The 10,351-nt window shown below is 43.2% G+C and overlaps 2 protein-coding genes across 4 annotated transcripts in view; one reads left to right on the forward strand and one right to left on the reverse strand.

Moving 5' to 3' along the window:
* The first annotated feature begins 436 nt into the window (after nucleotides 1-436).
* On the forward strand, nucleotides 437-8,245 carry LOC138196022 (P2R1A-PPP2R2A-interacting phosphatase regulator 1). Of its 3 annotated transcripts, none has more exons than XM_069145681.1 (9): nucleotides 437-1,222; nucleotides 1,563-1,674; nucleotides 2,119-2,169; nucleotides 2,652-2,698; nucleotides 2,768-2,825; nucleotides 3,105-3,169; nucleotides 3,256-3,311; nucleotides 3,571-3,655; nucleotides 3,748-8,245. In XM_069145681.1, exons 1-9 carry the CDS (start codon nucleotides 1,119-1,121, stop codon nucleotides 3,869-3,871), a joined length of 702 nt encoding a protein of 233 aa, XP_069001782.1. In that variant the 5' UTR covers nucleotides 437-1,118; the 3' UTR covers nucleotides 3,872-8,245. The 3 variants fall into 3 exon arrangements, with proteins under 3 accessions (XP_069001782.1, XP_069001783.1, XP_069001784.1); XM_069145682.1 differs by having other exon boundaries at nucleotides 1,590-1,674; XM_069145683.1 differs by lacking the exons at nucleotides 2,652-2,698; nucleotides 2,768-2,825.
* Nucleotides 8,246-8,363: 118 nt separating this feature from the next.
* Nucleotides 8,364-10,351, reverse strand: part of bacc1 (BPTF associated chromatin complex component 1) — a 6,715-nt gene continuing 4,727 nt past the window's right edge. Inside the window, exon 6 of the mRNA XM_069145684.1 lies at nucleotides 8,364-9,828. Coding sequence (XP_069001785.1) covers nucleotides 9,764-9,828 — 65 coding nt within the window. The 3' untranslated portion in view covers nucleotides 8,364-9,763. The remainder of the gene's footprint in view (nucleotides 9,829-10,351) is intronic.

A 10,351-nucleotide genomic window follows, 5' to 3' on the forward strand; every position in this document is an offset into this window, starting at 1 on the left:
TGCAATAAATAAGTTTTCCTTTGCTGCCAAAATACATATTTATTTCCTTTAAGTACTTTAAGTATGCATTCAATATGAATTACTATTTATTTTCCCCTGTAATATGGATAACAGCAACAAAAGAGGCTGATTTAAACAATTCAAAATGCTTTCTTATATTAAATAGTCATAAATCAGGGTTTCTGCAGTTCAAGAAGACCTTTTTAATTCCACTATATTGGCCAAAGAAATCAAAGATCAGTTAAAACTGTCTGAATCTTATGAAGCGATAATTTGATTTGTTTCATAAAAATAACACATATGTTAAAACATTTGGAGGTTTTAGCTTCAACATGTGATGTTTTTGAGCTTTGAGCTGACGGAAAGTTGAATTGAAGCCGTTTTGAAGACTCTGTGCTCCGATCCTCCAGGCTGCACTTCCCCCTGACACCAGGCGGTGGCGCTGTTTCCACAGTTGGTGAGCTACCTCTGTTTGGTGAAGGACTATGTTGTAAAAATCTTTCCAACTGTTAATTTTCGGAGTTTCTTCGCCTCCCCGGAGGTGTGCTCGGTGCTTCTGGGGACCGTGTGAGCGCCGCTGCCGGAGGACCGGGCGGCCGGCCCGGGGTTCACCGTGTCGGGCAGCTGTTTGTCGGGTTTCTGGTGTCTGGCTGGAGCTTTTACTGCCAACCAAGTTAGCTCAACAGCTAATCCTGAAGTCACGTCAACTGCGTGGATTCGAATTAAAAGTTCGCCCGGTTCGGCCCGGTTCGGTTCGGTTCGGCTGTATGACGACACGGAACTTGGTCTCGGCTGTTTTTGCGGCGGGTTCGTATTTTTTCGCGGTTTTACGGAGTCCTAAAATCTGCTTTAGAAGCAGCAGCCAGTGAAGCGGAGCTGCGGGTGTTAAGTGACGCTCTGTCCCGCAGTCCCACTCGGATAAGGTGGTTTTCGGACGGAGATGCGGTAGAGCGGAGGCCGCCTCGGTGTTCAGCCCGCGGACTTGGCGGCTCTGGGTTTGCTTCTACTGAGGCCTGCGGGTCGGGCTTCCACCGGGCTTGAGTAAGGCCCCGACACCGCCATCGAGAGGTCGAAGGCCGGCAGTTGGCGCCGCAACCGCCGGGCCTGTGGACTAGGGTATGGAAAGGATGGAAGTGGACCAGTGCGCAGGCGCAGCTGGCGGAGCAGGAGGGGGCGGGGCACTCCGCAGGTCGAACAGCGCCCCCATGATCACCAGTGTCAGGTCAGTGGTATGACATCGACACCAAATTCCATTCAAAAATCACTCAGTTTATATTTATTGTTCTCAGGTAGCCAACATACACCTCTCATTTACCGTGATCCTTAATGCATCAGAGATACTCTTTAATTCGGAATTTTAACAAACAATACTTATTTCAACAAAACTTGTCTTTAAAATAGTATTTATGAGTTTTACATGACAGATACAGAGAACAAAAATAGCAAATATTCAATCAAGGAACACGACAGGATGACAGAGTTAGCAAGAGTTGTGGGGTTTTTTTTTTAAAAGAAATGAATGAAGTGTTTTCTGTTAGTGATTCAGGATTAAACAGAAGCAGGTGTCTCATGTTGTTGATGTCTCTCAGTGACGGGATGACCGTCTTCAGTCCGGTGTCCTCGGCTCGGTACCGACGCAGCAGCGTGTCCATCAACCCCAGCTGCCCATCACAGGTATGTAACACAGAATATGTTCCCCAGAGAGCGGCGCCCAGGTAGGAACTATCATCAGAGTCGAGGTCCTGAACCTTCAGCAGCTTGTTGTCTTCATCACTTCTGTTTCTCGGCTGCAATTCTGAAACAAATTCTCGTTGGATCAAATTCACATGTTTAAGTAGCAAAAACATTGTGTGTGTTTATGTGTATATATTTAATACTTCATATTTAATACTTAATCAGAGCAGTGCTGCTTCAACCAACATTTAACCACATGAACGCAGCTGCAGTGTTCAACCACTAGATGGCAGTAGAGGCTCCAGATGAGGACTCACTTCCTCCTCCGTCAGTGAGGCTGGTAGATCAGTGTGAAGCTGAGAAAGTGTGAACTGGTCCTTTAAGGCCTGAACATGACCGCAGGTCTGCAGGACTCGTTCATCCGTCCTGTTTGTTTCCTTTCAGCTCGTGTCTCCGTTCTCTCTGACTGGAGACAGACTGGACCACAAGAGACAGGTGAGGACAGTAATATGATAAGAAACTACATTTGACAGTGTATGAAGCATGTTTCAGACTGTGGGTGAAACCAACTGAGCCGCTTCAGGACGTCACTGCAGAATATAACCGCAGCAGAAGTGTGTGTGAGCAGCTCCTGGCTGCAGTGCATCATGGGAGTTCAGACAAACATCACTGATCACTGTGAAACTGAAGGAAACTTAAAATCAGACAGATTCTCAGGCAACTTCTGAACTGTATTTCTCCAGAGATTTATTCTGAAAGGACAGCAGAGATAATGGTAGAAACAGGAAGTGAGAGTCACTCAACATCTTTACAGGATGTCAACAACAACAACAACGTTTAAAATGTCGTCCAGTTAAATTAAACTACGACGTGCGTCAACGACAGGATTTAAAGAGCAGAGGAAACGTTTGGATGGAGTTCCCGTTTCCTCGGCGATCCAACATGGAGTCTAACAGCAGCTGTTTGTGTTCGGTCAGGAGGAGAACATGGAGATGGCGCTCAGAGGGAGTCTGCAGAGACTCAGGTAAAACACCTGCACACCTGCAGCTTGAGCTCTAAGCAGCCGATCGTAACGTCTCCTCTGTCTCTCCAGTCCTTCCAGTCTCATGCCGGTTCCTCCAGTCAGCCAGTGGCACGACCGCACGCCAGCGGTGAGCCTCCACCGCCGCGCTCTTATTTTGATGGTCTCTGGCTGGGCTTCCTGTCAGTTAGGCCACTGAGGTTGATGGGTAGTGTAGTTTATTTTTAGAGCATTAGATGGAGACATGTGATTGGTCAGGAAAGAACCAGGAAGCATTTCAGCATCTGGCATACTAATCTGGATCCTGGTCTGAATCCAGATCAGACCGTTCAGACCAAATCCAGATCAAAGCATTTAAACTAAATCCAGATCAAGTTTCAAGCTCTTCTGTTTTTCTCTTCTTCTTCAGTGGTTTCCGTCGCAGGACAGCGGCGTCACACCGAACTCGTCCCCGAGTCCGACCCGGCGTTTCCGGTTCGTACAAACACAAACAGACCTTTTTATCGGGTGTTTTCTGCGTTTGTGTCGGTGTGTTGACGAGTCTGTCGGTTGTCCTGCAGCCCGGCGGTCGGCGCCACGGTGAGGTGGCCGGCGTTAACGCCCCTGAAGAGGAAAGGTGAGTCAGATTTAACCTGCAGGAACCTCTCTGTCCACACGGGGGCAGTGGAAACAAGCTGTGGACACGACAGACTTTTCTTCGTACATGAACTTTTCCTGTTGGTCTGTTTTCGGTCTTCTTTCTGAGAGCAGCGAGACCGAAACGCAGCTAAAAGACGCTAAAAGACAGAACTGTCACAAAACACGGATCATAGAAAAAACTGTTTTCTTTCTGAAACATTTAGCAGAATAATTTTTAAAAAAAGTTTGTCTTTTAGGAGGGGTGGAGTCAGACGGACCCCCAAAGAAGCTTTTTGTTGCCGGGGTAACAGACCCCACCCACCGCAGCAGCTACACAGTCAGGTGAGGCTCACCTGAAACACATGAATAATTACATTATTATAAATAAAACATGAAAACTCACCGTCTTCTTCCCGCCTCTCGTCTCCCATCAGTGTGTCTCAGTCGGTGGCACAGTCTCCTCCAGCAGGGGGCGTCAGTCCTCAGTCCAGCCCTCTGTCTGTGTCCCCTCCCCCCTCCTTCGCCCCCTTCATCTCCCACCAGCACCCCCGACACTGAAGCCCCCGTCAGCCCGACCCGTCACTGTGGGCGCCGACCGACCATCAGCAGCTCTGGAGACACTCAACCAGGAGGCACCTTAATTCTGCTCCAATCATCTGCAAGCATCACTGTAAGCCCCGCCCCTTCCTGCAACCACATCTGTCCCGACAGACAGACCGAGCTGTGTTCCTATTGGCCGCTTCTCCAATCACTCAGCTCATTGGACAACAGCTGTCACGTTCCCCGGCCACGTTCCCCAACAATCTGAGACAAACGTGTCGGAACAGTTGTCAAATTTGTTCTTTGAGTCGCATCATTTTGCTGCTTCTTGGATGAATAAAATCTCGGTTCCCGTCAGACCGATCAGCTGTTCACGATCAGCTGTTCACCAAGATCAACTAGAGTTAAAGATTCGGAGGTGCTGATGCTTCAGATAAGGTCTTGAGTTTTAATCAAGATGTAAAAGAAGGCGATTTTATTTTTATTTCCAAATGGTCTCGAAAAGGCACTTCAGGAATATTTGTTACCACGGTAACGATCCAGGAGTCAAACCGGTTGGAAGTTAAGTTTGGAAACTTGTTGATGTTTCTGTCGGGAAGACGTAGATTTATGTCGACGAGCTGAAGTCACGACTGACGGATTCGATCTGGACTCCGGCAGAGAACCGAGGTTATTCTTAGACATTTCACAGAATACACGAAGAACGACGATAAACGAATGAAAAGTCGTGAAATATATCGGAAACAGACGAAGGGGGTCGAGCAGTTTGTTTTGTGTCAGATATGTTTGAGTCAAACAGAAATTCTGAACAAAGTTTCAGTCGTCGAAGACTTTTGTGTTTTAACGAAAACTTTAATGCGTCGTCGGCCGGTCGGTCGCCCCGGGCGACGGAGCGCTTCATAGCAGCTTGTTAATAGTGTGTCTATATTATCTATGAATACCAACAGCTCACCTTCCTGCAGCCTGATTGTAAATATGAATCTTCGCTCTTTCCTCTGAGGTGCGTTTATACTTTTACTTTTTCACAACTAGTTTTCAGACCGACGACTTCTACGATAAATCCTCCGCACGTCTTTAGATTCCTCCGAGTTCAGCACCGACGGCGGCGAAGTCGTGTCCAATTTGTTCGTCCAATTAAACGGCCTGAAAATTCGCTTTAAAAAAATCATTTAAAAAAAGCCCCCTGAAGTGAACCATGAGGGGGCGCTATGATAAAGACTCACACCGTAGTTTACATCCGAATGCTTTACAGCCACGTGTTCCTGAGATAGAGCTGATATAGGCCACGCCCCTTTAGGCCTAAAAAAATAGTTTCTTTGCCAAAAAAAAAAAGTTTCACCTATATTTTTGAACTAGATATTATTGTGATAAATATTCAGCCTGTTGAATTTTGAATGTGAACAACGATCGGCTGTGAAACCGTTTCGTACGAATCAAATTCAGCCGCACGTGTTCGAGACCGGCTTCGTATCAACTTCCTTTAAAAATATGACTCCGTAAGCAGCGATTCACCGACGTGGACTTTGATCATATTAATGACTCGACACGTGAGCACAAAGCTGGCTTCGGTAGAGGTCAGAGGTCAAAGGTCAGAGGTCAGAGGCGTTTGCACTTGCACAGTATTGTAAAGTTTTGTACTCTCACTCATCGTCGTGCCTGAAAACATGTCGTCGTCTCGGAGGTCAGGTCAGCGTTTTTTTCGGAGAACGTCCTGATCACCTGATCTGTGAGATGCGTTTGTACATATAGTCTCTATAAGCTGTTTTTATTCAAGTGTCTTTATGACGTGAAGAACGACTCGCGGACGAGTTCGTCACCAAAATGCTTTCTGAACTTTTTTTCGTTGTCACAACTTTGCACAGTTTATTTAAACCGTTTGGATCTTTCTTTGTTACATGACGGATAAAATATCCTCATGTGATAAATGCTGTCAAATATTTGCTGCTTTTTCTGCTTTATTTCTTCATTTCTTGACTTGTTGACGTCTCGGAGTCGATCCTGCTTCGGAAAAAAGAACTCGAGTTTGAAACGCGTCCGGATGAGTTCGTTTTGTCAATGCGACAATTTTAAACAATCAGGAGCTGATAGGTATCATTAGAAATTAATCCATAATGGTGCCAATACCATTAAATGTTTCATTATTTTTTTTTTAACAAATACTTTATTTTTATTAGCTAAAAGAAGCCAAAACGTGAAATGTTGAGCTGTTGAAACGGGATCAGCTGAGAACTCAAATCCAGAAACACATTTCAATCAAGCAGATTATTAATAACAATGAAATAATGGGAATAATTAAAAATCAATAATAAAATCATGAATTGCCTTAAAATTATTTTTGAAAAGTGGTTTAATAAATTAGAATTATTTGCGTTCAACTAATAATTGATCATATTTATGTCATAGATTTATTATTATTGTTACTATTAAAGCACTAAAACATTTTTTTACCAGACTTTGAACCGTGACAAAAAAACAACCTTCCTGTCACAGGTTTGGGTTTAAGTGTATTTACTGTAAAAGACATAATTGCTTTATTTTAGTTTTTCAAATGTTTTCAGAATAAAAAAAATAATCATAGTTTTTAATCAGGACTGATTGACAGACTGAGTTGAGAAGCAGGACCGACGTAGACGGACGACGTTCTGCTGCTCTGGAGCTTTAAGTTTCCTGAGTATTATTTTAAACTTTGCACTCGCCATCCCGAACTGTTGGTAACTATGACGATAGAAACAGTTTTCATGTAGCTGAATCAGAAGTGTGACGTGGACTAGCTGGGAAACGTCAGCAGGTGGCGATCTCGCCGTTCGTACGAGTTTCTGCTTCAAAGAATGTTTTTAACCCAAAAAACCCTTCAGCTGTTCGGACTCGTTCCCTCGCCGGCGTTCCTGCGTTAAATGTTGTTCGTGTGAAACGTCCCATCATGCAACAGGTTCCCAGAAGCGTTTCATCATTGTACGTTTATGTTTTTCTATTTCCACTTTTTAATCTGAATGAAACATTTTAATGATCAACTTCCAGCTTTGGGAAACGGACGAAACCATAAATCTTAGAACTGGTTGAAACAGAAAGAAAAACGCTGGAATGTTTTTAGTTTTATCTTCAGATTTCAACCCTGTTCACGCTTTTTTTCTCCGACAGCAACTTTGAAAATCGTTTTTTTTAGCGTTCTGCTTCCGGTTTCTGTTTTTCTTGGTTTTGGCGTTCTGCAGGTCGAAGGTCGAAGGTCGGCTGACGTATCGATCGGATGGTTCTTATCGATGGTTCTTACTGCGAGTTTATCGTGAACGTTTCTTTTCTTCTTCTCACCTCCTTCATCAACGTTTTTCAGTATTAAAGTGATATTTTCACTCTTGGTGTTAAAACGATATCTCAGCACCAACAGTCACTCGTTGAAGATGACCCTTCTGAGGACCCGTAGTTCCCTCAGCAAACATCTTCAGGTCCAGTTTGAAGGCGTCCCCGAGTCTTCTTCAGTCTGGGAACACCTGAGATCACCTGACCCACATTTCACTTTCATTTTCTTTTGGACAAATTCTCACGTGGAAAATAAATTGTCCGACAAAACCGCCGTCTGCATGAAGAAAATGAAATATGGTTGAAAGCTCTGGGAACAAAGAGCCGGACCGTCAGTGAGGATTTCTGAATATCAATTCATTATTTCCGATGGTTTTATTTTGTTTTCTCAAAATCAACATAACGTGATTTCTCGCGGTTACAAGTTGGTTCACGTGAACGATTTATTCCAGGATAAACCGTAAAGATTAACGTCGGGATCACAAATTTATCACCGTGATTGACGCGATCGTTGTCGTTGCTGGGAATCATTTTCTGATCACGAGGAAACAAATAAGAAATCGAGTTCTGTACTCAACTTAAACGAAAGCATTTTTTTAAATGAAAACGAAATGCACTTTAAAATTAATACGTCAAAAGATCGAAAAAATGGTCTACGTTTTTATTTTCTCCAAATAGTTCAGAAGCTGTAACGCGACAATAAAACGTAACTTCTTCTTATTGTTGGGACGAAACTAGCGACGAGCTGCCAGAGTGAGATTCAACGTTAAAAAGGGCTGCTGGAGTTTTACTGGCGACGACAAAGGGAACGAAAAGCACATCGATAAAAACATTCACGAGTATTTTCACACTGTAAATATGTTTTTTCTTTTTCTTTTGGACAAATTCTCGACATAAAACAAATGAGATGATGTATTTTTATGCAAGTGAAAAATAAAAGTCTATATTCACGTGTTCATTCCCTCGTGATGATCTCATGGCTGTAAAAATGACGCAGAATGACTTTTTAGTTTTTAGTGGAAACTGTTCATGTACACACTATAAATAAATAAATATTATATTCTATATGAAAACTATCAAATAAAATCTGTACCTTCACATCACATGTTTTTCAAGTTTGTTTCAACTTCTCTGTTTTGTTTTTCTGTCATCGTATTTAAAGCTGATTAATATCAAAGAAATCAATTTACAACAGGAAAAAACGACGAGTCAGCTGTTCTGAGTTTAGTTTTTTTTACTGAACATAATTAAACATGTTTTTTTACATCAGTCACTGATTAATAAAAGTGGAAATGGTGATTTTTAAAGTCGCCGCAGCTCCATCATGATGTGAATGAAGCTTTTTAAAGGGTCAGTCTGGTGTTCTCGTCAACAAACCTCCACGTGGGTCAGGAACTTTGTGGGCGGGGCTTGCAGTGCAGAACGTCTCTGATTGGTCAGGTACACGAGGCATTTAAAAAAAAAACTAGACTGTTTTTGATCGTAGTTCGTGGCCAACGTTGTTTAATTAATCAGCTGATTAGTTTCAGCTGTTCAGTGGAAACGTCACGACGTGCAGGAGGAAACTAACTTCCTGTTGCTGACATCAATCGATCAATTGATCAATCAATGCACCTGAGATTTGTTGATGAAGCAGAATAAATCCAGACTGATCCGTTCGCTTCCTGTTTGGGTTTGTTGGGGAAATCTTCAGAGAAACTTTCCTCTCAGTTCAGTTTATTTTGTTCCTTCGGTTTGAATGAATCAGATTAGATCAGATCAGATCAGATTAGATCCAGGATCAGATTAGATTAGATCAGATCAGATCCAGGATCAGATTAGATCAGATCAGATCAGCTCAGCTCAGATCAGATCAGATCAGATCAGATCAGATTAGATCAGATCAGATCCAGGATCAGATCAGATCAGATTAGATCCAGGATCAGATCAGATCCGGGAACATCATTCAGTTATTTCACCTCCAAAAACCTCGAGAAGCATTTTAACGTTTGAAAAGTCTTCAGACTTTAGGAGGAAAATATTTTGTTTCCTGCACAGAAAAAGATTTGAAGTTGAAGCTCAGTTTCTTCTTCATCAAACATTATGTTGATGATCTTCCAGTATTTCATATTTTCCAACAATGATCATATTTGCCGTTTTACAATCGGAGCCATTCTGATTTAAATATTTGATCTCTTTCCTCGTTCAGATGATCTTTTCATTCAAATTCAATCTGTAAAAGTTGTTTCCAGCCTGAACGTCACTTCGATGTAACTCGACACCTTCAAACTCAAACACGTTTTTATACTGAAGAACTTTTATAGACAATAATAATTTAAATTTAGATGAAATAACTGAAATAAAACAACAACTCTGAGAGGACGATTCATCTCGTGATTTCTCAACAAACCGTTTCACATTATTCTTCATGAAACACGTGATTTTGTCTGAAACTGTTCAAACTAAAAGTCACTGATGAAACAAAAAGAAAAGCCGACTCGGCGTCAGCGGCTCTAAAAGAATAAAATACAGTTTAGTTTGACTCGACAGGAACAGGAAGGTCCTCTTAAAAAATACAAAATAAAAGTTTACTTGTCAGAGACAGAGGCAGCTCCTAGTTTCTGCAGGGGTCAAAGGTCAGCGGGACAGGAGGGGGAGGTCACTGGAGTTCATGATGAGGCTGGAGTCCAGGTTGAGGCTCTCTGAGGAAACACCAGAATGAAGAGTCAGCTAACGCTAACGGCTAGAGGCGACTTCGTAGACGACTAGAGGCGACTTCGTAGACGACTAGAGGCGACTTCGTAGACGACTAGAAGCGACTTCGTAGACGACTAGAAGCGACTTCGTAGACGACTAGAGGCGACTTCGTAGACGACTAGAAGCGACTTCGTAGACGACTAGAAGCGACTTCGTAGACGACTAGAGGCGACTTCGTAGACGACTAGAAGCGACTTCGTAGACGACTAGAAGCGACTTCGTAGACGACTAGAGGTGACTTCGTAGACGACTAGAAGCGACTTCGTAGACGGCTAGAAGCGACTTCGTAGACGACTAGAAGCGACTTCGTAGACGACTAGAAGCGACTTCGTAGACGACTAGAGGCGACTTCGTAGACGACTAGAAGCGACTTCGTAGACGACTAGAGGCGACTTCGTAGACGACTAGAAGCGACTTCGTAGACGACTAGAGGCGACTTCGTAGACGACTAGAAGCGACTTCGTAGAC

This window comes from Embiotoca jacksoni, unplaced genomic scaffold (assembly GCF_022577435.1).
Source record: "Embiotoca jacksoni isolate LCO1_2020_lvr unplaced genomic scaffold, fEmbJac1.0.p SCAF_13, whole genome shotgun sequence".
Classification (NCBI taxonomy): domain Eukaryota; kingdom Metazoa; phylum Chordata; class Actinopteri; family Embiotocidae; genus Embiotoca; species Embiotoca jacksoni.